Here is a 21,177-nt window from a genome sequence, read left to right on the forward strand (position 1 = left end):
CCTTGCATTATTCCTGAGAGGTACGGGGTAAATATGTTGTGTTACTGCATCTGCTTGTGTGTATGGTGTTATGTGTGTGTGTGTGCTGTGCATGTATGTGTCACTCTCTTCCCCCCCGTGTGCTAGGCGGCTGTACTCAACGTGGTCTTCTTCACCGTCATTGGTATTCGTGGTGGAGCAGGATGTAGAAAATCATTGGAAAGATCTGCAGTTCAGGCTCCATGGCGGAGTGGTTCTTCCCTGAGTCTCCAATGGTGAGTCGTTTCCCTTATGGGCAGTGTTTCCGCCAAGCTTTTGATGTTGTTGGTACTGCCACAGAAAAGGTGGTGGATTGGCCTGTCATAATACAGTGGGCAGAACATTGGCTTCCTCCTGGCTGTTGGCAGATACCGCCGTGGTGCCTGTTGATTCCGCCCTGGCAGTCGGTGTGGTAAAGTGGCTGTCTGTCTGAGCTCTTTCCGCCATGGTCATAATTTGGCAGTATTTACCGCCAGCCTGTTGGCGGTATTACCGCCGGTTCATCACCGACCGCCAGGGTTGTAATGAGCACCTAAGTTCCTTCAAACACCTTGTCTTATTCAAAATATAACCCTTAGGCCAGTTTTGGCAATAGAATCATTATTTTGGGCTTTACAGTTCAATTGTCTTGGTCAACCCGGAGCACATACATTGCCTCCATTCCAATTGTTCTTTGCAATATTATCTGTCAAGTTCCCAGAAGAATGGGGTTTGCGTTTTGGCGTCGCATTACATTACTTAGGGCCTCATTACGACCCTGGCGGGCGGGGGAGAAGTATCGGTAATACCGCCAACAGGCCGGCGAAAAAAATAAATGGAATTATGACCATGGCGGTTACCGCCATGGTCATCCGCCACTTCTCCACTCCAACTGCCAGGGCGGTGATGGCTACTGGGCTGGAGACTTCGGTCTCCAGCCCCGGCGGCCTTCACTAGTCCGCTAGGGGTATCAGGACCCTGAATACCGCCATGGATTTCGGGTGGTATGGAACGGCCACGAAATCCATGGCTGTAGGCACTATCAGTGCCAGGGAATTCCTTCCCTGGCACTGATAGGTTTTCCCAACCCACCTCCCCCCCCTGAGTCCTCCCCCCACACCCCCACCACCCTGCCACCGCCCAAAGGTGGTAGGACCCCCTACCCACCACCACCATGCAAATACACACACCCCTACACGCACACATACACTACAACACATACCCGCACACATACAAACAGACATGCACACATACCGACACGCACACATTTCCCATACACACAACACCCTCCTGCATGCATACACGCACTCACACACCTCCTCTACATACTCACACACACACCCCCATGCACGCACACAACATCCCCCCACCCCCCTCCTCTAACGGACGATCAACTTACCTTGTCCGTTGATCCTCCGGGAGGGACGGGATCCATGGGGGCTGCTCCACCGCCAGCACCCCATCACCAGAACACCGCCACGCCGAATCATGGAACGTGATTCGGTAGGCGGTGCTCTGATGACGGGGCGGTGGAGCAGCCTCCACTTCCCCGCCAACTGCCAGTATGGCTGCTAGCGGCTCTCTGTCCGAAAAAGGACAGAGGGCTGCCAGCAGTCATAATACGCTGGGTGGAAAACCACTGCACTGGTGGTCTTCAGCGCAGCGGTACCTCGGCGGTCTTTAAAAAAGACCGCTGAGGTCGAAATGAGGGCCTAAGTCTGCCCACTTCTACAGTTCTCTTCACATGCTTGCTATAGAAGATTGCTGAACTTGAACAAAGCCTGCATAAGTAACTACTCCTGATACCGAGATCCTATAGTTCCCTGCAATGATACATCCAAGAATAAGAGGGTGAGTCTTAGTGAGCTGCTTGTCCCCTTCAGACAAAAAAACTGCATTGTGAATCTGCTCATCATTACTGCTTATTCATTTTGTTGATTAGTTTGATGCCTGTAATTCAGGCAGTGAAAACCCCAGAGGTAAAGAACTAAACAAATCAGGTTGCCTTGACAAAATCATCAGCACACACTCAGTAAAAAAATATTTGTACAAAGAAAATCACTGACAATATCATCAAATGCTTTAGCAGAAAGCATACACCCGGAAGAGATTTTCTGTCCCTTTGGTTTTAAAAGCCAGGTTGGTTCATTGTCTCCTGTGCCTTTACCTGGGTCACAGAGCCCCTGTCTGAATAATTTGCCAGACATTTTGCTGCCTTATGTGAGTCGCCAAGCACGGTTATCATTATCCTCCAGCAAGGTTGCATCATCTTTGGTAGTTGGAATAAAGCCATGATTTAAACAGAGGCCAATCAGGAGGCCGTAAGAAATGTCAATGAGCTCCAGGCATAAATATGTTGGCTGCATGTGCCCCAGAAGGGGACGATTGACTTACTGTCCATTTTTCTAAGCATTATTTTCACTCCACACACCACCAAAAGAAGTCTCAAAGGTGCAGAATGTATTTAGAGTATTGCAGCATATCTGGGATGTGACATAGCAATCTCAATTCATGTGAAAGGGTTATTGGTTAGACTTGAGGAGCTGATCGACTTATGAATCAGCAAAGTGTGATTTAGGATCCTGAGGACGAGACCGGTTTTGAGACACACAATTTATCATTTAATTGGGATGGTTAGGGTTTCTAAAGTTTTGCCCCAAGCATGCCTAATGCATTTGCACAGCATTAGGAATGCAAAAAGTATTCACAAAATCTAGCAAAAACTACTTTTTTTCTATTCACAAATGTTGTGCATTCTATCTTAAAATAATTTTACTGCTTTAAAGGCCTCAGTGAACTCAGACATTAACAAAAGAAAATATTCCTTACTCTGTAAGCATCCATTTGTAGAGTATAGTGCTGTAGATTCACATGTTCGGTATACCACTACTATCTTATGTTGGGCTCAGATGATCCAAATGCATTTTTCTTTGAAGAAAGGCTTTCAAGTCATGCAATGCACCATGACTCCACCCTTAGCAGGGAATCGGCTTGCACACATAGTACGTGTTGTAATGTTTTGTACATGGCTTGTGAGAGTAATTATGAAATAGCGAGTGAACTCAGTATGGTGCACATATGTATTACGATAGGAAGTTAACACTTCTGGAGAGAAGGGTGGGTGTATGTGAATCTACCCGCTAGAAAAAGATGCTTATAGGGTAAGTAACATTTTTGGTTTGTAACATGTGTTGCTGAAGATACAAATACTCTGCACAGACTGTAAATAAGGACCCCATACAAGTGGTGGCCAGCACTTGGATGATGCAAATGTCTGAAATTAAGTCTTTAAGTCTGTCTGGCCAACCACAGCCTGTTGGTGTGCCACGATTTCCACACAATAGTGCGATCAAGTGACTACCTTGCATATGTCTGCTTGGAATTTTACAGAGGAAGGCTATGGTTGCTTGCTTCTTGTATATAGTGTGTGACTTGGTGGTCTCTGACCCTGGTTATGAGAAAGGTCAGCCTGTTAAGAAGCTTCTTGTGGGTGGCTGATCGATAGCTCGAGGAGTGTAGAGTACCCAGGCTGTCTGGCTCACTTGGGGCTGACCAGGGTGATTGTATAGATGTTAGCTGCTTCTTCTGAACGACTTACAGAGAGAGTAGGAGAGGCGGAAAACCATGAGATACATAGACAGACATGGCATCTAATAAATACTCTGGTGTTAACCCCGCCAGGACGTCCTTGTCCTTATTAAGGGCGCAATGGATAGTGGCGATCGAGATGGTCTTGCACTTAGACACTATCTCCTCCCCTCCTTTTTTGAAACTCTTAAGCTAGATGAGTGAACAACTTCTGCATTTCTTCCCATCAAGCCTTCTTATAGCGACATAGGAGTCCTAGAGAGTTGGCTATGCACAAGTGGATAGCCACCACTAAAGTCACACTCTTCCAGTTGCATCCAGCTTTTGGTCTCCTTTTCAGGCAGCAGAACATTGCTTGTGCCTTAAGCAGAAGCCCACTTGCGAGTGGTGTGCAGAACCAGGTCCTCAGACATCACCTCTGGTGTACACCAGGTCACCCCAGGAGGGTTTATACTATTTCTCCACACTTGGTGTTACTACCCTGGCCTTATCGGGTTCCCTGAATGGCCTTGAGGTGGACTTCAGTAAATCCCTTTACCATGGGAAGAAAATGTTCTGTGCATTCCAACTTGGACAATGTCTTGATGAGGAAGTAATCTTCCTTGTTCAGAATGTGCATGCCTACCTTGTAGAAGGGAGCTGCCTGCTGGATGAGCCCGTGGTAGACCATGGTTTCCTCTGGAGAGATGTCCTACTGGGATAATGGTGAAGGTCTGGATTATCAGGGGCTGAGGGATTTGGTTGAGGCGGGGTGGTAACATCATAGTAATCCCAAAGATCCTCTTTGGGCTGTGGCTCAAAATTTGGGTTATAGAGGTCAGATGCGCTAAAGGGTCTCCCTGGGTCATAGGAGGAGTGTGGAGATTCCTCTGGTGTCTGTGGTTAAGGCACTAGAGGTGGTGTATGTGGTAATGGTGGAGGTAGTGCATAAGAGGGTAGCTGGCGCCCCTGTCTCTATGCTTCTTGGTTCTTGGGCACGGAAGCCTGGTGGAATCCGATGCAGGTTTCTCTTTCAATGCCAGCTCTCTCTTTCAAGACAGAGGGGGTCATTCCAACCCCGGCGGGCGGCGGGCGGCGGGCGCCGCCCGCCTTGCGGGAACCGCCACTTGGCCGCTCCGCGGTCAAAAGACCGTGGAGGCCATTATGACTTTCCCACTAGGCCGGCGGGCGCCCGCCAAGGGAGCGCCCGCCGGCCCAGCAGGAAAGGCCCTGCAACACAGAAGCCGGCTCCGAATGGAGCCGGCGGTGTTGCAGGGGTGCAACGGGTGCAGTTGCACCCGTCGCGATTTTCACTGTCTGCTATGCAGACAGTGAAAATCATGCTGGGGCCCTGTTAGGGCACTGCCCACGACACCCGTTCCCGCCATCCTGTTCCTGGCGGTAAAAACCGCCAGAAACAGGCTGGCGGGAAGGGGGTCGGAATCCCCAAGCAGCGCCGCCATGGAGGATTCTCCCAGCCGGTGGAAATCCGGTGGGAAACCACCGGACCCGGCTGGTCGACCGCGGCTGAATGCCAAATGAAGCACCGTCAGTCTGTTGGCGGTGCTTCCGACGACATCCACCCTGGCGGTCATAGACCGCCAGGTTTGGAATGAGGGCCAGAGTCTCTCTGGGTTTTGGCAGGGGTGGCTTTCCCAAAATCTTCTCATTAGGAGACTGACAAAGTAGGTGCTCATGTTGAGATTTTCCTGCAATCTTTGGAGATCAGACTGTTTCAAGTCTTCATAGTCAGTCATCAAGGGTGCTCTGGAATTTACAGTGGATTACGCCTGCATCAACTGGGCCTTCATCTTCGAGTGGAGAGGAAGCTTGCCAGTGGTCTTCGGTTTTGACAGCTGAGAGGGATTGATGCCTGTTGGTTGGGTCCTTACTTTTTGTCAGGGGTCCTTCACTTACTGCTGACCTAAGACCAAAAGCGGCAGGGGTCCTGAAGGCTGTGGCACTTTGTGCATAGGGTTTAGCGCTCAACTGCCTCAGTAGTACATGTCCAAACCCAATGGTGCAAAAACAGCCCAAAACAGGATAGCAGGAGTATGCACAGTATATGTATCCACAGGAGCACATGCAATGAATGTAAAGTTATGATGATGAAAATAGGAAGCACTAAAGAACAGAAGAAGATGGGTACTAGAATAAAAATAGGTACCAAACATGCAGGTTAGAGCAGACTTGAAAAGAAAGAGGGATCCATTTTTTGAGAGGTAAGCACGAGAAGACCTGACTCCTGCTCCCCTCTCTTGCATCTGTGATGTGTGAATAAGAATCTACACAATAGATGAGACGACCCATTAATCACCATACTAAATAAGGTCTCTGTAACATCCTGGCAAACTTAGAGCTTGATTCTTTAACACCATTGACAATGTTATGTATAGGTGTTCACAAAACTTACTTACATTGCAGGCTTGAAAATGTGCTCTTTACAGTTTAGAGTTCTAGAGTTTTTTTCAAGTAGGCATTTATTGACTTACAGTTTTTATGCAATGATGCCTATGAATGACTTAGCAGAGACAAAGCTCTTGCTGACCATCACTCAAGTCATATGAGTCTCTGAGATGTTTTCCTGCAGTTAGACCAGCATTTGTTGATGACTTTTACTTACTTCAACGGGCTTTAGACATGAAGTAGATGGCATATTTTTTGAGTGTCCGTACATCATGGATGCAAACTCCTGAACAGATTTACCATGTCAGGAATCCAAATCAGCTAGCACACAATTTGAACTATGAGGCGCTGACCACTATGTGGTAGGTGGTAATCCATTACACTGGCCTTCCCTTATGAGACAAGCCTTCTCCTACTGGACACGGTCCCAGAGAGGGTAGAAAGCCCCAGTCAATCTGAATAGCCTAAAAACAAGAAGCAACTTTGACAAGCAGAAATATTATTAATGGTTGTTGGAAAGTAAATTACAATGGGCAAGGCTCTCCATACTTCATGTATCAATTTGAGATCTGAGAAAGAGCAGCTAGCCCGGCGTTACATTGGAGTGCCCCTTCCAAGTGGAGTGAGCGTGAATTCCAGTGGTAAAGATTAAATGTTCACTTAGAACTATTTAAGACATGTTTACAAAGGCATCTTCACTTTACATATATTGCTTATAGGTTTTCTGTACAGAAACGTATTTAATTAGAGCAGACTAGACTTTTTGAACACTCAGGTGGTCATTATGACCCTGGCGGTATTACAACGCCAGGGCCAAAACGCAGGGAGCACCGCCAACAGGCTGGCGGTGCCTCCCGGTGTATTTTGACCGTGGCGGTAGTGCCGCGGTCGCACCGCCGGGGCCAGCGGTTTTCCGCCACAATGGCCCCAGCGGTTGTAATCCGCCAGGGCAGCGCTGCTTGCAGCGCTGCCCAGGGGATTACGAGTCCCCGACCGCCAGCCTTTTTCTGGCGGTCTGAATCGCCAGGAAAAGGATGGCGGTACGGGGAGTCTTGGGGCCCCTGGGGGCCCCTGCACTGCCCATGCCACTGGCTTGGGCAGTGCAGGGGCCCCCTGACAGGGCCCCATGCGGCTTTTCATTGTCTGCTGTGCAGACAGTGTAAAGCGCGACAGTTGCAACTGCACCCGTCGCACGGCCGCAACACCGCCGGCTCCATTTGGAGCTGGCTCCCATGTTGCGGCCCACATCCCCGCTGGGCCGGCTGGGATGTCCAAATGGGCACCGCGGGAGTGCGGCCGCATTGGTGGCCGCACGGCGGTTACAGCTTTGTTGTAATGAGGCCCTCAGTCTTCTTCCATTTTAGTGGTCACACACCAACAAACATCAAATTTGAACAGGCTAGCCCATTCACAAAATGGTAAAGTCAAGGTTCTACAGATCTGTTAACTTCTATTACAAAATACTTCTTTCATAGAATAATAAATACGGTATTGCTGTGGAAATTGTACACATGAATGATCAAACCAATTTGGTACGCTCTTCACTGGAGACACGTTACCCCTGACGAATGTGTGACTACAGGGTCATGTCCTGCATCCCTCCATTATAGCATATCGGCATGATCGTTTTGGGGCCCATGTGGGAAACCCCACTGGAACAAGGCAACTGTGTCCTTTTGCATGTCATATATATGTTGCAGACCGTGTATTGTCCTTACTGTAGGTAGGTTGTTTTGACATAACTCACATTATTCTGTGGCAAAGTAACTTAGTCCTGACGACAACCCTGGACCCAATGGCCTCCTTAGTTTAGGGCTGAAACATGTTGACTTCTACACAGGTTGTAGGATCATTACCTTCACATATAGCCCCGAATATAATTTTTATCCATACAAAAAAACACAGTTAATAAACAGATACCTAAGTATTCTGAGGTATTTTTATCTTAAGACAAAGGCAGGAAACATATTCAAAGTACTCCCTGGAATATGGTTGAGCCCATCCTCGTTTTTAGGGACCTGGATGAGACCTGATGATGAAGCATGACACCAACAGGGTATGTAAGGGTCTAACAAACAACAGTAATATAAAGTTTAGTTTGATGATAAGGGTCATGATTCACTTGGTGTGTGAATCTTTCCGTTGTATCTGGCTAGTGATTAATTGTATAGGATATCTTTTGTTGGAGGTTTGGTATCTCCTGTGAATCCATATTTTACTGTTAATGCACTGTTATACCAGTAGTGCATTAGGAGCATCGCAAAATGAAGGGCAGCTTGTAATTAAGTTGGTGTGAAAAACGCCCAGTGCACTGGTATATGACCATTAGTACATCAGGCATAGAGTTCTTTGTTCGTAATAATAAATGTGGAATTTGGAATTTAACAGAGGCTCTTGAAGTGTCATTAGAAATAACGTCCTTGAATGATGGTCTGTGTGTTCCCAACATTCAGAGGATAGAGGAATCGAGGAATTTCATTTTAGGCTGAGGTCACTAAACATGGCCAGAACTGACCTGCATCTGGGCAGTGTCAACTTTTGACTGCAAGGATGAGCTAAAATTATTCAGTTTAATATGATTACAATTATAATTAAATAATTCACACATGTCCAACCTGCAATTACAATTAAATAATTCACACATGTCCAACCTGCATTTTTTAAATCTCATTAAGTCAATCACAGGAGTTCTGGAATGGAATCTAATACAGATTCTGTTGCCTTTTTTCTGAGGAACCTAAATTTGGGCTTCACGTAAGTACCTTTGAGCCATGGCACTGTGTGGCCCTAAACACTATCATGGTTTTGTCATGGAAAACAGGGTCACCTGGAATCCGAAAAGTAAGGTGCATAACTAGACCAGAACTGACAGCTTGCAGTGAGATCCGCCATAAAATGTCAGTGTTAATTATTTCAAAAATGTTGAATCACCGGCAGCTAGAGAATTTCTCTGTGTAAGGATGTAGAGTGAGCCACAGACAATTCAACCTGTCCAACGGTCACATGTTTGGAGACCGTTTTTGTTTGGACTCGACCTGGTATAGGCTGCCACATTCCTTATTCAGCCCAGACCATTATTTTTGTTTAATACAGCAGCCTGCCAATGTCCCTTACCCTAGAGCCACACATGTGCACTATATAAATATTGTTCCTACTTCTGCCTCTGTATTAAACTGAGACTATGAGCTCGTGGTCTGTATGGTTTACTGGCTTTGTCCTATGTCTGCCTTTGGGGATGTACCTACATAAAAGGGCACGTAATCTTATTTATGAAAGGCCACCTGCTGGCTGGTGTGTGTAAGGCTGGTACCTACAGTGATGGTACAAGTGGCCACCAACTCCAGAAATTATACCCGATCATCACCAGTTTGAACACAGCTTCCACAAAGTTTTCGAGGCTGAGCCCTACTGTGAACTTCATGCAGATGTTGTGAATAAACACACAGGCCTGGTGCATTAGGCTGGGGGGCAGAACCAGACTGCATCTCTGGTGGCTAGTGTGGAGGGCATGTTGCACTCCAGTAGCAGCTCCATCACTAAAACCGGAAACACCAACATAGCTGTCTTCCCACCGCTGGCCATCTTCATGCTACTATTACCCAGAGCCTGGCAAAACGCCTGCAAGTGGGGTGAAGCGCCAGCAGCAACCTCCCTGCACCCATCATTAGCTGCTGCTGGCATGTGAAGTGAGCTCTCGAGAGAGGGGACTTGTCTTGTCTGGTCCTTGATGAAGCTGTGGAGCACCATTATCGGGACAGTGGCTTGAGCCATCACAAGCTCTGTGCTGTTGTTAACGCTAGGAAACACCTGTACCAATCAATGCTCTGCTATAATGCCTCACCACACCTGCGGCAACCCTTTTGGTGCCATTGTGCACCTAGTCATCATATAGGAACGATCACTGGGAATAGATTGGTGATGAGACTGAAGGTGCACAGACTAGAACAAAAATAGCAGCGTCTTTGGTAGGCTATCAGTGAGATTATGGAGTCTGAACACTGCAGCACTATCCACTCAAGTGTAGAACAGCAAACAAACACAAAAGCTCAGCTATAGTTTGATTGCAATCACACGTGGTAAGGGTGTTAAGTGTGAAATGATATCCTATCACAACATAAGCTATGTGTATAAAATAGGACTGTGGTCATGTTGTATGGGAAGTCAACAATTAACCAATTTGTTATGAGTTTGCTGAAAGATGTCCTCCCTAAATGTAGCAGACTACAACTGTCTCAGGAGACCGACAGTGGTGGAGTTGCAACTTTTTAAGCTGCTTCTCCCATCTAGGCCTCGTTGTGGCAATCATTCTCCCAAGGGGGGCTCCTTTGCCTGTCAGGGTTCATCACATCCCACAAGAGGACACAAACCACTTATGATCGTTGAGACAACCAATACTAAATAGCTCTATTGTGGTCTCCTTTAAAATGTGAAGCATGCAATGGCTGAAGGGAGTTAACTCAAAGTCGCATTCTATGTATTATTTTTCTATTCAGCAACTGAGGTCCAGCAGACAGCTAAAAGGCTTTTAGTGGAAAAAAGTACATGGTCACGATTCACAATGCCGACGTCAAATGCTGTGCTTAAAGTCATGAACAAAAAAGACACAAGATTCAACAGGGAATATGTTACGGTGTCATAAATAAACACAAAGAATGGTCTGGCGGGTTTACCAAGATGAACTAAAAGTTTAGACTTTTCTGCAGTGGTAGGGGTGGAAGAAACGGTATGAAAAAGGGCTATCTGAAAGCAAAGTGTATTATTTGCCGCTTTTTCACAGAACATGCTGCACTTCCTGACTACTCACTAGGTCTGCCAACACATTTATTTAGCTATGTAAAGAATAAGAATTTAAATAACTCCGTTTATGTCTTTATTTCTAAATATAACCTGCAAAAGTAGACTGCAAGCTAATGATGACGGGGGCTAAAGGCACAAGGTATTACAAGGTATTACAAAATGAAAATGTACCTTTCTATAGACTTGAAAAGAGCTAGCAAACAATCACAATGCAGCAGTAGTAATAATCAACCGCTGCAGGATAATAAGCACCTGCATTCAACGAACACACAAAGACGTACCTGAGGCCGCCAGAAGGCTGATCAACATTTTATTTGTTGCTCTTAGACAGGCTAAAGTAAGCCAGAGCTGTAGAAAACATGAGACAATTCACGTATTTTTACTTCACAGTAAGCTTTGAACATGATGTTCTTCAATTGCAAGTTTGAATGCCACTTCAAAATGAAGGTATTATGAATTTAAAAAACCTGAGGCTCACATCTGAACAGATAAAACGGATCTGAAGCAATAAATGGGGAACTTGAGTTACTAGTGAATACTGTAAAGATTTTCAAATTTGTTCACCGAATTAATACTAGCTGCTGATGACCAGCAGGGAATTGTTTACTTTTTGGATGCAGCCATCATGAACAACTGTACCATCCAGCCATTGCCTTTTTGGTGATGCAACGCATGAGTACAGCGTCAGCATGTAACTGTGCTTCTGGCCTGGTGTTTAGACAGAATATCGGAAACCAACATATATATCGTGTCAAGAATATCAAGGACAAAAACATCGTAAAGGTAAGTTCCTATAGTTAAGTAAAGTTTCACTATATATAACTCCACACATATGTACCTTGAATATATGCATATTTTCAAAGTAAACAGATGTGGGGTTGAGAACAGTGAACTTGCACTTACATTCTCAATAATTTAGTCCTCGATATTGTTGACACGATATTCTGTCCACAGCGTATTTTTGTTTCCGATATTCCGTCAGGGATCGTTATTCATTTTATTTTTTTACATAAGGACCCATTATTTTACCTTTAACTATTTGTCTTAGGTGCTTGGCAGGCATATTTTCAAACCATAAATTAGTAAAGAATAGTGTTTACAGTGAAGTTCTGTGTGTCCTTTGTATGGGCCTTATTAACATGTCTATCTCAATACATGATTTATTCCATTAACCTTCTAAAAATATTTACTAGAGAAACCCCTTGTTTCCTTACAGAAAACAAGGATGCAAGATGCAGAAGCCAAACCAGCCTGGCCTTTTAATTTGAATGACAGTGAGGCAACCACTAAATGCACAAGTTTCCCCGCTGACAACTCCTGTAACAAATTATTAAAGATTCATGTTCCTTGTGCACTTAGCCCCACGATGCATAATAACAAGCATTGGTAAAGCCAATAGGTCTCGCCTATACAAGAGGTATTGGCTTTGACAATGTGTTTTGCCATGTTGTACACAAGTGTGGCTGCTATTCAGCATGGCTGAAAGTTAGTGCCAGAGTGGAGTGGGGGAGCAGATTGTCATAGTGTGGATTTGTTGGAGTGCCATAGAGTCAAGTAGAGGGAGTAGAGTGTTGTTGAGTTGAGAAGAGGGGTTAGAGTTCAGTGGTTCCATGGCAGATAGTGTTGTAGAGTGGAGTGGGGTAGAATAGGGTGGAGTGGGTTGGAGAGGATTGAGGTAGTTGGATGGAATGAAGTAGGTTGGGGTGGATTGGATTGGGTAGAGTAGGGTGGATTGAGTGGAGTGGGGTGGATTGGTGGGGGTGCACTGGATTGGAGAGGGGTGGATTGGATTCACTGAATTGGAGTGGGGTAGACTGGCCTGGATTGGATTGGGGTGGGTGGATTGGATTGGAGTGAGGAGGATTGGATATGAGTAGAGAGGACTGGATTGGAGTGAAGTGGATTGGTTTGAAGTGGGGTGCATTGGTATGTAGTGGTGTGGATTGGAGTGTGGTGGGCTAGAAGGGTTGGAGTGGGGAGGAATGAACTGGAATGTGGTGGGGTGGACTGGATTGGGATAGAGGGGGTGAATTTGAGTAGAGTGTGGTGGACTGGAGCGAGTGGGATGGAGTGGGGTGGATTGGATTGGAGTGGGTGAACTGAAACGGGGTTGGTGGATTTAATTAGGGTGTGGTGGGCTGCAGTGGGACGGGTTTGATTGGAGTAGGGTGAGATGGATTGGATTGGAGAGGGGCGTATTGTTTTGGATTGTAGCGGGGCAGATGGGAGTGGTGCACATTAGAGTGGGACAAATTGTTTTGGATTGGAGTGGGGCAGACTGGAGTACTGAGGACTGGACGGAGGTAGATTGTTTTGGATTGGAGTGTGGCAGATTGGAGTGGGGCCAATTAGGGAGGAACAGATTGTTTTGGATTCAAGTGTGGCAGATTGGAGTAGGGCAGTTTGGAATAGGGTGGATTGGAGTGGGGCAGATTGTTTTAAACAGGAGTGTGGCAGATTGCTTTGGAGTGCAGCAGATTGCCCTAGGGCAGACTGTGTTGGATTGGAGTGCAGGGGATTGCAGTGGGGCAGATTGTTTTGTATTGTAGTGGGGCAGATTGAGGTAGGGTAGATGCGAGTGGAGCATATTGTTTTGGATTGAAATGGGGCATATTGTTTTGGATTGGAATGGGGCATATTGTTTTGAATTGAAGTAGGGCAGATTGGAGTGGGGGAAATAGTTTTGGACTAAAGTGGGGCAGACTGTTTTGGATTGGAGTGAGACAGATTAGACTGGCGCAGCTTGGGAAGATTGGTGTGGGGTTGGGTGGAGTGGATTGGATTGGAGTGGGGTGGATTGGTGTTGGGGGAGTTGGGGTTGATTGCAGTAGGGTGGATTGAATTGGGATGGATTGGGTTTTACTGCACAATGGTGTTAGAGCATGATTTCAGAAATTACACATAATAAATAAACAATAATTAGAACAAGTTCATTGTCATATTTTGGGAACTGCACCCACAAGCAAAAACCAAAGAAAACATGAGTGCAAAGTGAGAAAAGACAACTTGGCAAAATAAAGGAAAGTCAGCTATAAAATTAAAACTTTGCAAATTTGTTTGTCTTGCTGGGCATGTTTGTGCCAATCACACCCCTTCTGTTTGCATGGCATTAGATGTTAAAAAGAACAAAGCAGTACCTCAGTCACATTGGGAACAGTGGACGGGCACTGATTACGTTGAACCAATCAGTGCTTGGTCCCTGCTCCACACAGAGAAACGGAAACGCTTGGCCTGCTGTGAAGAATTACGAGGCTGTAAATAAGAGTGCCACGCAAACCTACAAATGGCAAGCAACGACAGACTCCAAGCCCTATACTGTACACAACAGAGTCTTGCAAGCTAGACACATGCACTAGCGCATACACTTGCACACTCTACCCTAAAAAACCTCAGCACTAAGAAAAGTGTCCACACATCCTGCTGTACCAGTTCTGACTCTCATCCTCATCACCAGTGCTAGGTTCAACTGAAGATGACATAAACTTAATTCTAGCATGGCTTGAAGGTTTGTTACATGGAAAAAGGCAACATAAGTGGAGCAGCAGTGTAGGGAAGAAAAACGTGGGGGTCCAGTACCTTTAACTGCCCTTTGACCCATTATATTGCTATTATAATCTACTTTTTGCCACTAATCAGAGGATTTGTCATGTTAATTTATCAAGATCATATCTTCTGTGGTGCCATATTGGAGAATCTCTTTTCAGTACAGGAGAAATTTGTGAAAGTTGTCTCCCTTAGAACATCTTTATTCAGTCATGGTAAGACCTCAGCATATCTTAGAACACTAGCAGCCCTTAAATGGCAAAGTGTGGGCTTCACAGAATTTGCTGGAAAGCCTGACAGTAAACCTGCATAGGTGAGCTCTTTATATTGGGAGTCAGCCTAAATCAAGTAACAAAAAAATGGAGGTAAAGACAAAAGCTATCTGGAATTCACGATCTAAACACTTACTAGGAACATCCTTAGCACTACTCTTTTCATCAACACAAAGTGAATTGTCACACGCCAGTGACAAAGACAGACCTTAGCCGCAGTCAGGAAAATAAAGGCTTTCATTATATATTTCCTTTTAATGAAAACTTATTTCATGCATGGATGAGGACAAATTCTGCTTTTTATACTGTTTGATCTATGGGCGATTTATGGCACGATCAATAATTGAATACCAAGCAAATTGCAAATGACTAGAATTTTTGAAATAGCTTGAAAGAGAAACCAATCATTCCTCTGAATCCTTCAGAGAATACAATCATTCCTCCAAGATTGAAGCCAACAGTTTCATATTGTTTCATAAGAGTACCCGAAATGCATAGTCATGTGCGCTTAAGAGCAGTGCTTCCCCCTTATTGTTCAATTACTAGGTGTGCCCATTAGCACAGGTAGATGAGCTTCAAATCCTTAATATTCACATGTAGGCCAATAAAACATGGATCTATACTGACTTAAAGGAATAAACGGAGAACAAGTACAACCTATCCTGATGCATAGACCATGTATACATTTGATGAAGGAAAGTTATGTTTACCTAAACAGAGATCATTATGGTGGGCTGCACTAAGAGAGGAGATCTAAAGTGCAAAGTCCATCAACAAGGGATACACTTGAGCTCCAAACAAATTATGTCACAAACATGGTTGTTGTCTCCATCTCACACCCACCTTTTACATCAAATATAAGTTCTTGATGAAGCTTCACCATTCAATTACCCTCAACACTGGGATACACTCTTCTTCCAAAAAGTAAGGCCAACTCCAGACTCACACCGTTCTTTAATATCAAAAATAGATGCAGTGGCCAAGAACTCCAATTCTGGGCAGCCACAGTTGAGGACAGAACTCTAAGCTTAGCCAGTCTCTTTTTTTGGCCATATCTCTTAGTCGTATAATTATCTCCATAAAGACCTCTTGGCCCAACACGCAGGACATATTGGCTGGGGTCATGGACAAAAAGTTTTCATGTTTATTTTGTCCTTGGGACAAGTAGGCAACACTCCCTGCAGCACAAACCCTTTGGCTGCCAGTTTACAATACCACATTATGGAGTAGGGAAGGGAATTGTCTGCAGTTGATGTAATATTTGTGTCAATATACTAAACCTGTTCAAGCATGTATTTACAGTTCATTAATGCAAAGCCTTTATTATTATGGTGAGCGCTCTAAATACATGTGAGCTCAGACTCCCCTACTGACAGTGGTGCCAGTGAAAAAAGATTGTTTACACATTTGCAAAGTTTAACAATATGAGGCTACATGCAATGTTCCCGGAATGCTCTCTGTATAGATGCAAATATTTGCAGAAGCTTGAAAGCAAGACTGATGATTTCTTGCTTTAAAAATAAAATGTCCACAAAAACATGCAATTAGAGGAACACGTTTTGCTAAATTACTGTGAAAGTTTAGGTACTATTTCTTTAAAGCATCATTCAGCAAGATGTTTTGATACATGCTAGTATTTCTAAAAAATACTCCTAATGGAAAATCAGTGAAACCAGTTTCAACAAGATTATGGAAATTATGAAAACAAAAAAGCATTAGCAAAGTCAGTAACCCAACATTGGTGGCCAGTCTTTTGGTTTTGTCAATGTGTGTCTTATTTTGACACGGCTTTTGGAAAACATTATTATTGTGAGAGCTGTCCGGCCCTCCCCATTGTAAAAAACATTGGCAAAAAGCAAACATATTTTTGGTCTCAAAAAGCACACATTGCCACAGTAGTTTCTTGCACTGAACAAAACTACTTTGTGTGCCGATATGCTCCTTGTGAAAGAGCAGATTGCTATCACTCACAGCGAAGCCTAGGTGGATAGACAGAGAGATAGAATAGTAAATACAACCAAAAGGTTTTGGTTAACACCAGACCTAATTAGGGGCTGAATTGTTGAAAAAAAGTCACAAAAGTGTACCCATTGTATATGCCCTTGCATTACTGCAATTTTACATATTTCATGAATTCATAAGAATTTACAGAAGTAGACCAGGAAATTATACCCCTGGAAAATATTTGTAAACTGAATTTTAGCACAAGCAACTATGCATGTGTAGATTTACTTATGCGAAAATATGTTGAGTGTTTACAAGTTCACTTTCCCTCCAATCACTTTTTTCCCAACTCAGTAAGAGGTGTACTTCTGCCCTTGTCAAGAGGAAATTTTAACCTTTCTCAGTATGGGAAAAGATTAGTAGATTTTTAAAAAAGACAAGTAGACTTAAGAATGAACTTGTCACATGGACAAGTAGATATTTTATTGAATTGCATACCTCTGTCTACTTTTTTATCCACATCTCCTACTCACTTGAAACCGATACTCAATAATGCCAAACTATTAGGGACATTACCTTGCACCTTATACCTCCCAGATAATAAAACCAGTCGGTCTCCTATCACATTCTGTCTATTCTGACTCCTTTCTTTAACCACTCACCAAGTACAGGCATCTATTCATCTTGCTTTAAAACTGAAGTAAGCACATCTATTTAAAAACAAAATCAAGATCTGCAAATGCTTATGATGTGCTAAGAACTGTCCAGTCTCACTGCTCTGTTTCTCCTCTAAAATCACAATCACCTTCTGCCTATTCTCATGTTTAATGATTTTTCTGCTGTATATGATTGTTGATAACCACACACTACTGTTCACACTATCCAGTCTTGGTGACACAGACGTCATATTAAAATGGACACCTCCATTCTCACTGGCTGTTCACTTTTTAAATCTGATTGTATCTCATTTCTCTCTAGCCCCTCACATCTACTGTCTGAATCGCAAAAGGCTGAGTCCTACTTGCATATTTTCCTTCAGACAAACCACTATATCCTTCAGAATCTCTTATCACCTCTATGCTGAAGACACCCAAATCTTTCTCATTTTCCAAAGCTCACTCCCCACCCCCAAGTGCGGATCCCTAACTGCCTCACAGCCAGCAAACATCTAATGCCTTCATCCCTTATTCTGAACTCAACATAAATAAAAGTAAGTTTCCTGCCACTTCAGCAGTTGCCTCCCTCCTCATCTCATCCATTTCAAACCGCCCCTTGATATCCTATATTTCATACTGTCAGCAAGAAACCTTGGTGTACACTTCAACAAACCTAGAAACATTCATAGCCAACTGAGCTGTAGTAGCCAGATTTCAATTAATGAAAATTCAATCAACACAACCAACACACCAATTACTTCACTTTTCCTTAACAAACTTGACAACTATCAAAAGTCCTTTTATGGCTGCCTCCCTGTACTCTTTTAAAGTACTAGACAAAGTGATAGACCTTACATATGAGGATTCTGTGTATGCTTCTCTAACATATAGCTATATCCAACCAACATCCCTAAGCCATTTGTCTGTCTGTAAAGAATAGGGCTCTCTGCAAGCTACTGGCCCTGACCTTCAGAATAATGAATGGCACCTCTCCTAGTTATATCCCTTCAATTCAGAGCTGCTACCTCAAATGTCTTCAACCTGTGATCAGCCAACCTATATCTTAAGCTCACTCCAGTGCCTTCCTATGGAGCTTATAGATTTTGGTCCATATTTTTAATGGGGCCACTGCACTGGAACACTGTCACACCTGAAATGTTTTAAGTTTTTCTGCTAAACTCTTCCAAGATTGCTCCCAAAGATTACTTCATGTCATATATATCCTATTTATCAGCCACACACCAACCTTACCTTCATATTTACTACATCTTGCATTGCAAATGACTATTAATGGGTCATTTGTTTATATTGTTTGTCTGTCTGTGTTGACCATACACCAAGTGGCAACTCTGGAACCTCCTCTATATATTTACATCCTTTTGGATTACTTATTATGTGTAGCAATCCTTGTGGAAAAGCTTTTATTACTACTTCAATAAGTTATATAAAGCTAGGCTTTTGCCAAATATTCCACACATTCTTATAACAAACCCCTTAACAGACTTCCTGCCGTGCATACCTAGCCAGCCAGAATTTGCTGCCTTTTTTAAAACGTGACCACATTAAACCAATACTAAAAGCCATTTATTCAATCACATTTGGGTTAAGGATTACATATAACATCAACACAACCCACAAGGCACACTGGAGTGCATGTCTGCGCTACGTTTAATAACTGGCATTCAAATGTATAGTAACGAGACCCATCAGATCATAAAACCTACACTACATCTATCAAATCAAATAAAAACAATTGTAACACAGCAATGGTTACTTGAGAGGATCTCACGGCCCAAATGTGACAAGGAACCCAAATACACCAGCTCATATAAACAGAACCATTCAAGGACATACAATATAAGGCTCTATCATGATTGTTTTGTGTATTCTTCACTTCCCTTTTAACTGTTCATTCTGCATTGACAGATATTATCTTCTTTGTAATAAAATAAAAGCAGGAATCAATCCAGACCAATTGCTTCTGGAAGTGACAGGTTTTATTAAACCACATATACATTCTGCAATAGTTAATTTCTTAATTGTGTTTCTGCAAAGTAGCTTTGGGTGTACCCATTAAATTATACAAAAAGACCTGCAACAACAGGACACATCTGGGCCTAAAAACCTCAATAGACAGTCAATTTATATAGTACCCTGAGCACATTAGAAGCATTTGAAAATGTAAAAAAAAACGTTAAAAATATAGGCATAGGAAACCAAATTGAATATTTACACTAGGTTACTGAGACTTACTGTGTTTTTTGGAGGATGCTCCGAAGTAATACTTTCTAATTCTTCAATGGTATGGATTTCCAGATCTACTCTTGATGGTCCTTTTTGACTCAGCACCTGAAAAAACTGGCTGTTTGCTAAAATACAAAAGAGAAAATCTTCAACATCTGAGTTTGTTCTAATTCACTATTGACAAAAGTATTAAATATAAAATATAAATTTTCCATTTCACTACTTGTCACCTCCTGCTATTCCATCATGACCCAACCATGTACTCCTTTCTGATTTATAATATGAATACATGTTAAAATAGTTTTCAAAAATTCACCAAAGCAATCTATGTGCCAACTAACTCTTAGGTGAAGGAATTACACACATAAACAAGACACAGGAAAAATACGGATGTATACACATATTCAAAAAGGTAGACTCACTTTATTTTCAATGATACTAATACTTGTCATGAATTAGGAGGGGCTTTGGATAATTCATTTCAAATGTGATGTGTCAGTAAATGTTTTGCCCATATGTATCTTTTTACTGGTTACAAATTGTTTCACACCCTCTGCAGCAAGGCCTCTTCTTAGTCATGCTGAAAGTTTTGAGGCTAAGGGACAGTACAGGAAAGGCTCTTCTTAATTCTCTCACCTGGCCTGCAAGGTCTTAGCAGTCAAATGTTTTGCTTTGTACAGTTTTTTCAAAATTAAGAAATGTACGTCAATCGAACAAAAGCTAATGTTTGTTAAATGTAAGTTATGGGCGCTCAAACAGATTTTATAACTAATCAGATGAGTTAATTCCTACAAAGAGCATGCTCAGGTTTGGTCTGGACTTTAGAAGATTTATCATTTACCTACTGTAAGGACTGGTCTTTCTGGACAAATCTACCAGACATGACTTTGAACAAGAATTCTAATTTGTTCAAGCTAAACTGAAGGTATGATTAAACTGCCTGGTACTGTTTAATCTGGTGACTCGGTTCCACTGTTGATTTAACTTTATCTGCAACCAGAGTAAAGAGTTTGGTGTAAGCAAACTAATTGTTGGTGGTCACTTAACTAGGCCAAGTGTACAGACAACTGTAGTATGTAAATAACTACAGTTCTGTGTGAAATCAGTGACATTTGCAACATTTAACAGTCTGGAACATACCATTTAGCAACATTTGTGTTACCTATTAGTTGTAACTAGACACTCAATCTTAGAAAAGTTTCAAAATGAAACAATATACCAAGGCTATCCAGTTTTCAGTGTTTATTTTTTGTTGATGTCAGTGTTGTTTTCCTACTGTTTTCCAAACCTTTTGAATTCTGTGCTTATCAGGATTTTTTCAGTGTTTATTCTGCTCCCTAATCCCTAAAATAAACATAACGGCCCTCATTATGAGTTCGGCAATGACATGTCAGCCACGCCAGCGGAGGCGATCCGACTGCCAACAGGCTGGCGGTGCAGACCGCTGTATTACAACCGCAACAGTGAACATGCCAGAACACACTCAGGTCACAGCCTGTACCGACAGTGCAGGCCAACCGCCGGCGGCGGCGGTTCCCATCTTCCAGGCCGGTGGATAGGACCCTACCGCCCACTGTATTATGACTCAGCACACCGCCACAATTTCAGGGGCGGGCCGACCTCCACCCAAAGCCTGGCGGAAAGGAACAGCATATAAGGAAACACTCACCATAGGGACACAGAGGAGGCCGTTGACGACATGGAGCGTGAGCTTCCCAATGCTAGTACTTGCAATCCACTTACAGGACTTG

The 21,177-nt window shown here is 43.4% G+C and overlaps 1 protein-coding gene across 2 annotated transcripts in view; it reads right to left on the minus strand.

Moving 5' to 3' along the window:
• Positions 1-21,177, minus strand: part of PER3 (period circadian regulator 3) — a 476,770-nt gene that overhangs the window by 331,428 nt on the left and 124,165 nt on the right. For both annotated transcript variants that reach the window (XM_069240206.1, XM_069240207.1), the window contains exon 5: positions 19,436-19,551. In XM_069240206.1, coding sequence (XP_069096307.1) covers positions 19,436-19,551 — 116 coding nt within the window. The remainder of the gene's footprint in view (positions 1-19,435; positions 19,552-21,177) is intronic.

The sequence above is a fragment of the Pleurodeles waltl genome, chromosome 6 (assembly GCF_031143425.1).
Source record: "Pleurodeles waltl isolate 20211129_DDA chromosome 6, aPleWal1.hap1.20221129, whole genome shotgun sequence".
NCBI lineage: Eukaryota > Metazoa > Chordata > Amphibia > Caudata > Salamandridae > Pleurodeles > Pleurodeles waltl.